Below are 14,237 nucleotides of genomic sequence, written 5' to 3' on the forward strand. Positions count from 1 at the left end.
CTCGTAATTATCTTTTAATAAGTGCCTAAACGGTCAACGAATAATTCTGAAATTTGGTGGTTTTTTTAATGGATGTTAATGAGCTGGTAACCCCGCTTGATAACGGTATACGCTGGCGGTGAATCAGTGAGGGATGATGATAAGGCAAGTTAGTTAGCCCATCGTGATGAATATGCCTGAAATTCAGCACGACGGTTTCCAGGGGAGACGAAGAGGTCGACCTGACAGGGTATACGTTATTATATGACAGTTAGATTACAGGGTACGGCGATATAATGTTATAGTCTTTGGAATGGCAACACATAAAAGGTACCATGGGCATAACAGTATATTAAGTGATAATAGTAGGTATCCAAAACAGTGGAAGGTTGCAAACGTAATTCCAATCCTTAAAAAAGGCAATCCCTCTGATATAAAAAAATTATCGTCCAATCTCAATTCTGTCTGCATTTTCTAAAGTTTTTGAATATTTAATTTATCCTGCTTTAACACGTCATCTACAAGTAATAATTTCGTTTAATCAGCATGGTTTTTGTAATAGAAAATCAACAATAAGCAATTTAGTAACCTATATGAATGATATATGCAAAGAAATAGATTCTAAAAAGCAAGTAGATACTATACACCGATTTTAGTAAGGCATTTGATATGGTTAATCATGTTATTTTGGTACGTAAACTATCAATGTGTGGTGTGCATGGATTTTTACTTCGTTGGTTTGAGTCCTACTTAGACAGTAGAGAGTTGAGAGTCGTAGTCAAAGGTTTTACATTTCTTCCTTACAAATCCGTATCAGGAGTACCCCAAGGATCACATTTGGGTCCGATTTTGTTCCTGGTCTTTGTAAATGACATCGTCGAGGTTATAAAATATAGTAAATTCTCCCTTTTCGCCGATGATCTTAAATTATATAAGTCCATATCAGTGTCAGAGGACTCTGATCTTTTACAACAAGACCTTCAATCGGTACAAGAGTGGTGTGATGCTAATAGGATGGTTCTAAATTTTTCTAAATGTTACCATATAAAATTTACTCGAAATGTTAATATAATATCCACAAAATATAAATTATTGAATGAGTGCATTGAGGAGGTGGCTAATGTAAGAGACTTGGGAGTGATACTGGATTCAAAACTATCACTTAATGGACATATTGATAATATAGTTAAGAAAGCCAATAAAATGCTCGGATTTCTTAAACGAACTTGTAAAGAATTTAGAGGTGTTAGGCCATTAAAAATACTCTATAACGCATACGTCCGAAGTACACTTGAATATGCTTCTCTGATATGGAATCCCCAATATCAATGTCATATCGATCGTATTGAGAAAGTGCAAAGAAGTTTCACACGTTACTTGGCTTATAAAGATAAATTATGTCCAATAACTGCATCTTATACTGATCGTCTGGAATTCTTCAGGATGAAGTCACTGAGTCAGCGTAGAAAGATTATAGATCTTATAATGTTGTTCAAGATTTTAAATGGCCTTATTTTGATACCTGACGTTGTTAAGGATATACGCTTGATAGTACCACGTAATTTCAATATTAGAACTGCTAAAATAGTTAACACATTTTCAACATACGCTTGTCGTACTAACTTAGGATCCAATTCTCCCCTCAACAGAATGTTATCATCCTATAATAAAGCCGTAAACGTTGACCATGATATCGACATCTTTGGTAATTCTTTAGTGCAGTATACTAGGCTTATTAATAATATGGATTAGTAGTTAGGTCTTTTCTAATTGTATAATTGTTAGTTAGTGTACATTGACGCTTATCTGTGAGAGCTGTATACGCCTTTAATTGATATGTTCATATAGCCTTAAGCTTGGTAGTGAGGAGTAAGATTTTTTTTGTTCAAACTTAGATTTAAGCATTTTGTAATAGTAGTTTTTCTCTTTTACTTACTAATAATATTGTATATTGTCTACTTAATTATTGTGAGCATATTGTTGGTGTGTCTTTTATAAATAAATAAATAAATAACAATGGTACTGCTCATGTCTACAGGCGACAGTTAACAATTTCCATCAGGTGGGTCATCAGATTATTTGCTATTCTATGTCTCATACAACAAAATTATACACAATTATTATGCAATTTTTTAATGGCGAATATCATTAATTATTTTTTAATATATCTTATTTTATTTAATGTGTGAAAATGGATGAACCGCGCCTATCGGTATACGCTGACGGGGCACCAGTGATCGATGATAGATGAGGATAGAGGAAGGTCAATCCGCCTATCGTGAAGAATTCGACAAGAATTAACCATTACAGTTTTTAGGGGGAACCGCGTGGAGGTCGACCTGATATATTATTGTTAGCAATGGAGCTTGTAGTTTACATGTATAGTGACACTCTAGATTAATTGCCAGGGTTCGTGTAACCTAATTTAACCACTTATCAGTGAAAATAAGTATTTTGTTAAAAACTATCAATAAGCTATTGTTTTTTTCTTTTTAACTATGTAACTCATTTATTTGTTAGTAAAAATTATGTTAATTAACATGTGTCACAAATAACTCAAATAAAGTGTTTGAATATGTATCTATCAATATTTTTCTTTTATTTTTAGTTTAATTAAAAAAAATTAGAACAGCTGGATTTAAACCCCTGTATTATATGCGATATCATTTAAATATATAGTTATTTATTCTAAAATAAATAAAAAATTCCCTCCGAGTGATTTATTTTACTGAACATCACCAAAGCATTTCCTATTTTGATCGCAACCAATTAAAGGCCCAAGTTCCAATTATAAGTGGTAGAGCTTATTGCAACCTGACATCCTACTACGTGACCTTGACACTGAAGACCGAATTGAAGCACCTATATAAACAGAACGGGGCACCCGAAGCAACATTCCTCGATCGATCCCCGAAGCGTGAACACCATGAAATTGGTTCGTTACTCAAATTGAAATTAGAACTCGATTATTTATTTACGATCACGATTTTCGGAGTCACCGTCACGTTTTGTCACCGTCGCATTGTTATTCGTCATGTAATTGTCACCGACAGATGTCGTTATCGACGTGATCTTTGAATTTTGTAATTCCATTATTCGGTGATTTTGGTTTCTTTCATTCTCCATAAATACAATTGTTTCATAACGTATTGTGTAATTCTTAACAAATGTTACATCAATTATTCAATTTTCGAAGTCAATTTTTAAAATAGTGGAAATAACATTTAATATAAAGACATTCCGAATTTTTAATTAAATATTTATTTTGTTTGTTTTTATTAATGATTGTTTGTGTAATATTTATTTAATTACAGATTTTTATTTAATTAAATTAATTATTTAAAACTTTATACAAAATATTAAACTAATTGTTGTATCAATGTAAATTGTATCTTGAAATATTTATTTACTTTCTTAAATGGAGAGTTCTATATCTAATAGTTTCATTATTGGAAAATATTTATTTTATTTTGGACCATAATGGGTTATTACAGGAGGGGGGGGGGGTGAAATAATATGCGATTACAATAAATTTTATAAAATAATTAGCTTTTACCAGCGACTTTGTCCGCGTGACCAAGATGTATTTTATCGATCGGTATAAAAAGTGGCCTTTATTCTTTTCCATCTCATATAACCAAACCTTGTGTGTACCAAGTTTCATAGTGATTGGTTAAGCTGCCAAGGCTCTGTAAAGTGACAAACAAACTCACATTCATATTTAAAAATATTAATAATTGAATGGTAAAGAAGGATGTATATCTCAATACCAAATACTAAATGGTATGACTAATACAATTAAATTTCATAACATTATTGGATCGCGCTAGTATGTAACAAACAAACAAACATACTTTTCAACCGACTACAAAAAAACGAGGTTCACAATTCGGTTGTATTTTTTCTTTGTTTTTTTTTTTACTTTATAACTTCATCAGTTGGAAACCTTTTTGAAAAATTATTTTGTATTTTAAATATTAAAATCAATTCAGTAGTTTAGTTTTTTTTTACACCAAAATAACACGTTTTGCTTAAAAATCATGTAAGAATTAACATTTTAATTAAGTTACACGATTGAGTAATAAATGTAAACATTTTAAACTTACAGGTCATTCTTGCATCTATAATTGGGGCGTGCGCCGCCGGTGCCCTGCCCGCCTACCTGCCCCCACAGTTCAGGACAGCCCCCACGTACTACCAGGAGTCTTATAGACCCCGAGCTGGACTGGAAAGGAGCGCCGCTATACTAAGATCCGTCTCAGATGTCAACGAGCGGGGATTCCATTACGCGTTCGAGACTGAGAATGGTACGTACTGTTTTTTTTTTTAATGGAATATTAACCGCATTGCGATTTTGGTTTACGCTGTCAGAGTAAATAAGAAAGATAGATAAACTCTTTATTTTGCATCAAGAGATACACAGAAACATTTGACAATACTAATAGATTTTTTTATATACCACTGAGGTGGCAAACAAACATACGGCCCGTCTAATGGTGAGCGGTTACCGTAGGCTATGAACGCTAGCACTACTAGGGGTATTACGTGCGTTACCGACCCTGAAGAAACCTCTTTACTCCCCTTTTAAAAAATCCCATGCTGTATTCTCTTGGAAAAAACTCGACAAGGAGCTCATTCCATAACCTGAGCGTTCGTGGGAGAAAACATCTCTGAAACCGCGTTGCACGCGACCATTTATGCTCTAGGGTTAGAGGGTGAACTCCCTGTCGATGGCGAGCTGTACTATGGTTGAAAGTGGCCGTGGGCATCATATTGAACAATTCCTCTGAGTGTAAATAAAAAGTGTTTAACAAAATTGCGATATATACAAAAAAAAATTACATAACATAACATATAAAAATGTAATAAATGTATCACAGTGATGCAAAAAGGTAATAACCCAATGAGGGGAAAGGGATTGTTAGTAATGGAGACTGAGAATCCCATTGCTAACAATATACCCAACCAGGTCGACCTCCTCGCGGTTCTGCCTAGAAACTATCATGGTTAATTCCTGATGAATTCATCATGATAGGCTAACTGGCCTGTTTTCATTCTCATCTATCACCCTTCACTGGTGCTCCGCCAGCGTATCCCGTTAGGGCAGGCCATACCATTAAAATATCATTTTCACCTAATTAATCTCGTATTAATAGAATACTATGTTGCACAGATCCATCATATCAGCCTTTAACTGTCCACTGCTGAACATTAGCCTACCCCTTGGAGAGATTTGCCAGTAGATGCCACGCTTTGCAGGCGGATTTAGCAAACGCAGTTAGACTTCGAAGATGTTTTAAGAGGGACGCTGCTGATCATCTCTCGCCTTCCTTTAGTCGCCTTTTATGACATCCATGGGAAAAGAAGGTGTGGCCTATTCTATGACTGAATCACACGGCCATGTTGTATAGATTGTACGGTCTTAATACAAGTTAACAAGAATTCTTTAATTAGTTACATAGTTGTTCAATAAATAATACATGATTCAATTAAAAACTTCATTTTTCTAGAATAAAGTTCTATGAATTTGGAACACTTCGGTATTATCAATTGACGTTATTATCCACATATTTCGATGGATGTAATCTTAATTGTTTCAATTATAATACGGTCAGTTCAGTAGCAAATTGGCTTATTAGCAGTTATTTAGAACATAAGATATTTTATCTAATTCATTGAATTTCGATGCAACATTGTCATAGCTTAGTTTTATATTGATTACATTCCTAGTATTGAGACTTACTGCAATTAATTATCGTACTTCTGAACGTTTATTATAATTTATTTTGAAATATACCTGAGTTCTCAGGAAAGGCAACGCATGGGGGTATCATGGGCGAAATAGTATACTCTGTTATGTCCATGGTACTGCTCATATCTATGGGCGACGGTTACCACTTTCCATCAGGTGGGCCGTCAACTTGTTTGCCATTATAAGTTTTATAAAAAAATAGATTAGATATTTTTCATATATATATATATATATTTACAAAACGATATTTCGTTGTTTATTCTTTAGACAGATATACAGTTACATTAACCAAGTAGTCCTGTTAACCTACTATATGGTAATTCGCACGACTTTTAAAAACGCACTGTTGTGATCCCTATATAGGATAATTTAGATTCATAATTGTGCCCAGCAGGTGGCGCTGCGGTAGAATTCTGAAAAAAAAAAATACCGTAATACTGTTGTTAACTATAACTTAAAATGTTCTTTTGTGTGAAGCACCTCTCACTAGAAATAAAAAGTTGAAGCGAGTAGTGTTATATATAATATGAAGAGTTATATAGAATTACATATTTTTGCTGAGCTTTACAGATACCAAAAACCAAAAATAGAACATTATAATAATAATACAAATAACACATTAATTATTACTATTATTATAAATTACTAGTACCGCATTCGAGTATTCTGACACGTCCCTATGGTTGACTGGGAGAGGATGCTTTCAGCATTAAGTCCGCAATGTACACATATATGTAGATACTAATGAATAAATAAAAAAAACTAATTAATGGCAAACAAATTGTAATTAAATTATAAAAATAAACATTAAAAATGTAATTCTGAGTAAATCGTTACAGCCCTGCGAAACTCTGTAGCATAACAGTGAAATACCATAAGTCCAGTTGTGAATTCCCAAGTACCTCATTGAGCAGACGTAGCGCCATCGTGTTCATACCTACTAGTTCATTACAATCTTTATTATTCCTTTTTCTTCCGATGTATAACTATGATATATTTTAATTTGTACGTGTCTAAAATTCTACAATTATTAAATTTCCAGGTATCCAAGCTGAGGAAACGGGCCATGAAGCGAACGGCATCCAAGCCCAGGGCAGTTACTCGTACACCGGTGATGATGGCCAGGTCTACAGTGTGAGGTACACTGCTGACGCCAACGGTTTCCAAGCCGAAGGCGCCCACCTGCCTACTCCTCCACCATTACCTGAGGCTATAGCGAAGGCTCTACAGGAGAACCAGCGGGATGAAGCCAACGGGATCTTTGATGATGGTGAGGACTAACATTTTATATTTAGCTTACCCCATTGATAGTCTTAGCTTAATAAGTCGGCAACGCACGCGTAATACCTCTGCTATTGCAGGTGTTTATAGGCTACGGTAACCATTTACCATCAGGTGGGCCGTATGCTTGTTTGCCACTTCAGTGGTATAAAAAAGATAAAAAAAAATCAGTTCGGTCGTTTTTATTTGAAGCGCTAACACTTTTTATGAAATTTAGAATGTCAAATAAGTTGATTGTAGCAGATACAAACAATTAATCGATAAATATACAAACATAAAAAAAAAAACTATTTTGTCCACGTTAAACTCACAAACTTAAACAAATTAAACAATATTATTGTATTCTTTAAAGGATTAAAAAAAAAAATTCTCGTTTTATACATAATTCCAAGCTACCTGGTCGATACTTTTAAACAGCATCCACCGTAGAATAAAAAAATAAAAGTTACTTATGTTTTTTTTATTCCTTTTTCATTATTTATTGATCCTTTGACCAGTGTAGTGGATTTGATCGCATTTATACTAAATGGAATATCATTGGAAATGGTAAATCAAACCCAATAAAAAACTAATTGCTTTTAAATCGTGTCCAGGTGTCAATAATTATCAATAAATTGTTCCTTTATTTTTAAGAGACATCCTAAATATATTTAAGTATCATTTAGATAAAAATAATTGGTCTCTTTTGAGAATGGCCATTAAATTATGCAATAACATACCTAAGAATTTTTTGGAATTTTTTTGCAACCAATTTATAATTGTCACTAAGAATAACTGAAGTAAGCCAGGTGTTATTACATATTAAAATTAATATTTTGTTAAAAGATTTTTTTTTTAATTGATTATGTCAATACAGATCGATTTTAGATTGTATATTTTTTTATTAAAGTACTAATAACAAGGTAAAAACAAGGTCCAGCCTTAGATTATAAAGACAAAGCATCGAACCTCAAAAACCTTTTGTTACGTTTTTTTTTATATGTCCTGTACACTTACGCACACAATGTATTTTGACGTATCTACCATATATTTAATTATTTAACAAATAAATGGAATTTTTGTGCATTAAAAAGCTGCAGAATTTGTAAGATAAAATAAATATAGAAGTTATTATGGTTTTAATTCCAGATGTAATTTTAAAATAAATAAATAAACTAACAAAATTTTTTTTCCTTTAACAGGCAGCTATCACGACGGCAAATATGGCGATTCTGATGTAGTGGTCGCAAGAGCTCAGTTTCAACCCAACAGGCAATATTACACTCCCGGTTTCAGATCCACCGGGTACCGATATTAAGCCACGCATGTTGAAGGCCCTTACAAGACACAAACGGAATTCGAGACGGTCAAACAAATCGTTCGACACTGAATCATAGATTCTTCAAAAGACAATGCAATTTAAAATTGTGATGATGGAATCATCATCATTCTGCACTTCTCTCAGTTATTTGGGATCGGCGTAATATGATTTTGTACACAAGATTTTTTTTTACGACTGGTCGCTTGTCTGGTTTTACCAGAGGGAGACTTTGTACAAAAGTCGATTGCTTGGTTACCTCTGTCCTATTCGTGTTTCAACCGTGAAGCAGTTGTGTTTGCATGGCTGTGTTTCGGTTTGGAGGGTACGATATAGCGTAAATTTACTGGGTACAGAGGAATAACATCCGAGTCCTCTGGAATGGCAACGCATGAGGGGTACCATGGGCGAAACAGTATACTTTGTCCATGGTACTGCTCATATCTATAGGCGACGGTTACCATTTTCCATCAGGTGGGCTGTCAGCTTGTTTGCCATTCTAAGTTGTATAAAAAAAAGTCCATCAATAATAAGGTATGAAAATATAAGTACCAGAACTAGAATTTTTATAAAAAATTCAAACGCGTAAATAATTGATAAACCATTGAGTGGATCAGTCTTATAACAACTAACAAATGTTTGCTTCGAACTGAAATCCATGTGTTTTTGAATTTAATTGTTTGATGGTCTCGATGCTTCTTGGGCATGAAATTTGTCTATTTTATTCTATTTCCTGATTCTATTTTTAAAATTTTCAAACGATGTTCTAAATTTGAATATTTAAAATAAGATCAGGAATTAGAATTGGAATAGATATTTGATGATTTGTAAAATTGCAAATACGACAAAACTACCTATTAATTAGTGCCATTACGTACATAGGTTTTTAAGAATTTTTACTACACAGTTACTCAATAAAATGATTAAATGAAAAATGCATTTGTATATTGTTTTGCACTTTGTTCCTATATAACTTGGTTTGAAGATATATGGCAGTGAATTTACAGGGTACAGAGGAATAACACCTGAGTCCTCAGGAATGGCAACGCATGGGGGGAATTATGAGCGAAAGAGTATACTCTGTTATGTCCATGGTACTGCTTATATCTATAGGTAACGGTTTCCTCAGGTGGGCCGTCAGCTTGTTCGATCGTCAGCCATTCTAAGTTGAATAAAAAAAAACTACGAATTTTACAAACAAGTAATACATTTGGCTACGCAGAAAACAGCGACTTTAATTATGATAAAACACATCCAAAATGATTCATAGACATATCAGTTTTTAACTGTGTACTGTTGAACATAAGCCTTCCCTTTGAGGGGTTTTTCCAGTAGTTACCACACTTGGCAAGCGGATTAGCAACCGTAGTTACGCTTTGGAGATGATTTAAGAGGGACGCTGCTGCTCATCCTTCGTCCACCCTTAGCCTTAGGATACTCACAGGAAAGAAAGGGGTGGCCTTTTCTATGCCGGGATTACATAGTCATTCGAAGACATAATAGATTGAAAATTATTATAATTTATAATAATTTAAATACAATTTCCATTATTTATATTATGTTATTATTCATATTGTTAATGTTTTTACTTATTTAATGACATTTAATAATTTAATTATATTTTAATGTTTATCAAACACAAGGCATTCTGTGGTCGCCTATAAATGTAAGAACAGTTAGATCTAATGTACCAGTGTATTGTATTGAAATGTTTAGCTGTATCTTATGTTGGTAATCCTATAAATAAATAAATATTTTCATTTTAAATCTTGTGACTGTAAGTACATTTTGATCTACCACTGTTCTTTTTACACCTCAAAGAAAAAATGCAGTTTCAATTATTACAAAACAAATATATTATAGAATCAACACAGGAACAAACCTTAGTGGTTGTAAAAATATATTTTCAAATTTGGTTTAAATCTTACTATTAGCCCATATTATAAAAAGATTTGGTTAAGTTTTACGAACAGCCGCCTGCCTGATGTCAACCCTCTTTGGGAATGCATTTGTTGGTGGTTTCCGCCACCAACGGTATAAAGGGAAGGATTGAGAAATAAAAGGAAGGGAACGTTGCAAATGCGTGAAGGAAATTGGTAAATAAGAGGAATAAGGGACTTATGTGGGAAAGGAAAGGGGGGACACTGTAGTAGCGAAAAGGACTGGGACATTGCAGCGGCTCGGGAGGCCGGGGTCGCATACCCGTATAATAAGGGCTATTCTAGAATCAGACAGATTTCTAGAGAAGGACACCCCTGGGGCTTCGGTTTAAATATTGTGAAAAATTTGTACAATAAAAAATACAGTGGAATTAAGAAAATCCTCCTTATAGGAGTCGTTTACAAACTATAAGGCATAGCAGTTGTTTGTCCACGACTTGTAATCGTTAATTCGATACTCCGATGCGATTCGATTTAATTCGAATATCCTCAGAGGAAATCGATTGTTTACCATCCATCATGATGGCTACAGTTGATAATAACTCTGATCTCGATATGCGTTTGTGATGGTAATCAAATTCCAACTTTAATTCTATGTTAATACGGTCGTTATATTCCTCGCCATGCTATGACATTGGCCAGCGCCTGCACTTGATACCGGTGTAATAGGTACAATATTTTTAGGGTTCCGTGGACAAAGCCTTACAAATATCACTGATATACTATGCCAGCTGCTTCAACTGTTTTTTTTTAAATGAATCTGATGATGATTGGTCCACTCCTGATCATAGGCCTACAAAAATGAATAACTAAATAAAAAATATTTTTATTGAAATAAACTTAATTAGCGGGTGTCGTAAGAGCTTACGGTAAGGGATGGGTAGCAGTATATATATATATATATATATATATATATATATATATATATATATATATATATATATTTATATATATAATTATATTGTTCCTGCCTACCCTAATGGGAGACAGGCGTGACAGATATGTATGTATGTATGTATTAACAAAATAAATATTTGAACATACAAACACGTAATTAAATACCTACTTTAATTTGCTAAAAATATAATAATAATTTTTATACTTACAAACTTGGTTGATTAACCAAAATAAAAACTTAATATAGCTACAGAACCCAATTCATAATTGTCTGATGAGTTCTTAACCTGTTTTTGTAGAATTTAATTGGATAAAATGCTCTAGATGTCACTAACCAGTTATACTTGATTTATTTTTAAATATGTTTGCACTTTTCGGGATCAAGGACATTAACGTTGGCTAGTGTGAGCCGAGTTAAGTATCGAGGGTTCTGTACGTAATAGATCTTTGTAAATTGAAAGAATAATTCTTTTTATCTTTAGTATGTCGCTGTATGGTCCCGGCATTGTATGAGCCACCTCTCCCCTTCCTTTCCCGTTAATTGTTTACTGCCAAACATAGGCCTCTCCACAAGGGGGACTTTGCCAACAGTTGCCACGTTTGTCAGGCGGTTTGGCGTCCGAAGTTAGGCTTGGTTGTGATGTTTTAAGAGGAACACTGCGACCCAGCCCTCGATCATGATAAGTAAAAATGCCATATTTACTATTTATTGCCTGGAGTTTTTTTTTTGCGTGACAGAATCCAAAATAAGGATAACCGTAGAAGAATCAAAGTGATCGATATATCTCAAAGAATAAGCAAGTCGAAATGACAATGGGCTGGTCACGCAGCTAGAAGACCTGGCCACCCATGGGAAAGAAGAATTCTTGATGGACCATCTCGTACAGGCAAACGCAGTATAGCACGATGCGCTACTAGATGGAGCGACGACCTCAAATGCATTTCAGGGAGTCAGTGGATGTAGGTGACATGGGACCGTTACTTATGGTATTTTATGGGGAGTTTTATGTTCATCAGTATATAGTTCACGGCTGATATGATGATGATGATGATGATATTTATTATTTACATCCTTTAACCCGCGACTTTGTCCGCGTATTTGGGATATGTTCAATGACCTCGAAAAAATGCTTGTTTCCCCCTGCGTTTAAAAAAAATAAACATACAGCGTCGGATGGTAAAGAGTCACTGTAGCTTTTGGACACCTTTGCAAGCGTCTGTAGGCACCATCAGGAATCACTCTGTACGTACCATAGACACGTGACCCTCCTAGTGTTGCCACTAGGGGGTCACGTACAGAAACTGTGATATGTCCTTTTTAAAGACTCCAATACTGTAATCTCCAGATCCTGTTAGGATATGCGTTTTCATTTGCACCTTTGCCTGTATAACTGAACAATTTCTATTGATTGCTCGGGCCAAAAAGAGCTTCCGTACTTCTCCATTTTAAATTGTATGTAGCCTATGCCCTTCATCAAATCGATGAAGCCGTTAAGATGCTAAGAATTAACAAACTGACAAATTTTATGCATTAGTACAAATATGTGTACATGGCGGACTTAATGCTGAAAGCATTCTCTCCCAGTCAACCATAGGGAAGTGTCAGAATACTCGAATGCGGTACTAGTAATTATTGATATACATACATACTAAAATTACATATATAAACGAATAAATATATATAAATAACAAATATACTTACACATATATGATATATACTATATTTTACACGAAATTAAGAATAATATAAAGCACCTACTGCTCGGATAAAGATAAAAATTCACTTTTTATATTTATAATATTAGTAAAGAAGTAAGGATTTTGAAATTGAAACCGACTGATTTTCAGTAATTTCCTAATAATAATCTTACGTGTTATGATACAAATATTATCTATTGCGGGTCGTGTACAAAACAATGGATATTTCATTACAGTCACAGCTTGTACACTACAGTGCAAGAAAACGTATTCTAACAGCGAACTATATTTATTTATTTATAAAAGACACATTAACAATATGCTCACAACAATTAAGCAGACAATGCACAATGTTATAAGTAAAAGAGAAAAACTACAATTCAAAAATGCTTAAATCTAAGTTTACTTGAACAAAAACATCTCACTCCTCACTACCAAGCTTAAGGCTATATGAACACATCAATTAAAGGTGTATACAGCTCTCATAGATAAGCGTTAATGCACACTAAGTAACAATTATACAACTAGAAAAGACCTAACTACCAAACCATATTATTAATAAGCCTAGTAAACTGCACTAAAGAATTATTAATCGACTGTAGAACAGAACTATAGGGGGGAAAGGGATTGTTAGTAATGGAGTTTGATAGCCCCATTGCTAGCAATATGCCCTATCAGGTCGACTTTCACGTGGTTCCCCCTGGAAACCATCGTGAACAATTTTTGTTGAATTCGTCACGATGGGCTAACTGACCTGCTTCATCCTCACCTATCATCCTTCACTGGTGCCCCGCCGGTGTATACCGATAGCGCGGGTGGGGTTACCATTTCATTATCACCCATTAAAAAAAACAGCGAACTATAAAAAGTTGCTCATAATTTTTGCATCCAATTTTATTCTTTAATACATTTTTCATATATTTTATTTCTATACTTTTCAAAATAATTTTAATGATAGCTAAATAATGAGAATGGAATGATATATTCCATGATTGATGATATATTTTTTTTTATACGGTTGTCACTTTTATTGCAAGCAATTGTACTGTTTGTATTAAAGTGATCCGAAACAAGTAGGAAACGAAAACAGAGAGTTTACGGTAAGAATAGTACATTATAGTACGTTGCAATGTATTATTTGTACATAATACTGTCAATATTACGGTTATTTCTACATAGTATGTGATTTTTGGATATGGTTACAAAATTTTAAAAGGTAAATACAATGTAACTTATTTTAAACTCCGATATGGACATATACCAACAAGAAGGAGGATAGGCAAGCTGAAGTGGCAATGGGCTGGACAACTAGGTCCCTCTGAAGATTATGGTGGATATTCTTATGGGATGATAATGAAATAGTTATCCCACCTACGCTAACGGCAGGCTGGTT

At 34.0% G+C, this 14,237-nt stretch overlaps 1 protein-coding gene across 1 annotated transcript; it reads left to right on the forward strand.

The window, feature by feature from the left end:
• Positions 1–2,846: 2,846 nt before the first annotated feature.
• LOC113521868 (cuticle protein 3-like) lies at positions 2,847–9,248 on the forward strand. Its single transcript, XM_026907523.3, has 4 exons — positions 2,847–2,914; positions 4,088–4,286; positions 6,774–7,001; positions 8,194–9,248. The coding sequence occupies exons 1-4, from the start codon at positions 2,906–2,908 to the stop codon at positions 8,307–8,309; spliced, it is 552 nt and encodes a 183-aa protein (XP_026763324.2). The 5' UTR covers positions 2,847–2,905; the 3' UTR covers positions 8,310–9,248.
• Positions 9,249–14,237: the final 4,989 nt, after the last annotated feature.

This window comes from Galleria mellonella, unplaced genomic scaffold, assembly GCF_026898425.1.
Source record: "Galleria mellonella isolate WM207_F2 unplaced genomic scaffold, CSIRO_AGI_GalMel_v1 utg63, whole genome shotgun sequence".
NCBI classification, from domain to species: domain Eukaryota; kingdom Metazoa; phylum Arthropoda; class Insecta; order Lepidoptera; family Pyralidae; genus Galleria; species Galleria mellonella.

Coding starts and splice junctions, on each gene's coding strand:
- LOC113521868 (XM_026907523.3), top strand. Junction 4,287..6,773: donor CGCGTTCGAGACTGAGAATG/GTACGTACTGTT, acceptor TTAAATTTCCAG/GTATCCAAGCTGAGGAAACG. Junction 7,002..8,193: donor CAACGGGATCTTTGATGATG/GTGAGGACTAAC, acceptor TTCCTTTAACAG/GCAGCTATCACGACGGCAAA.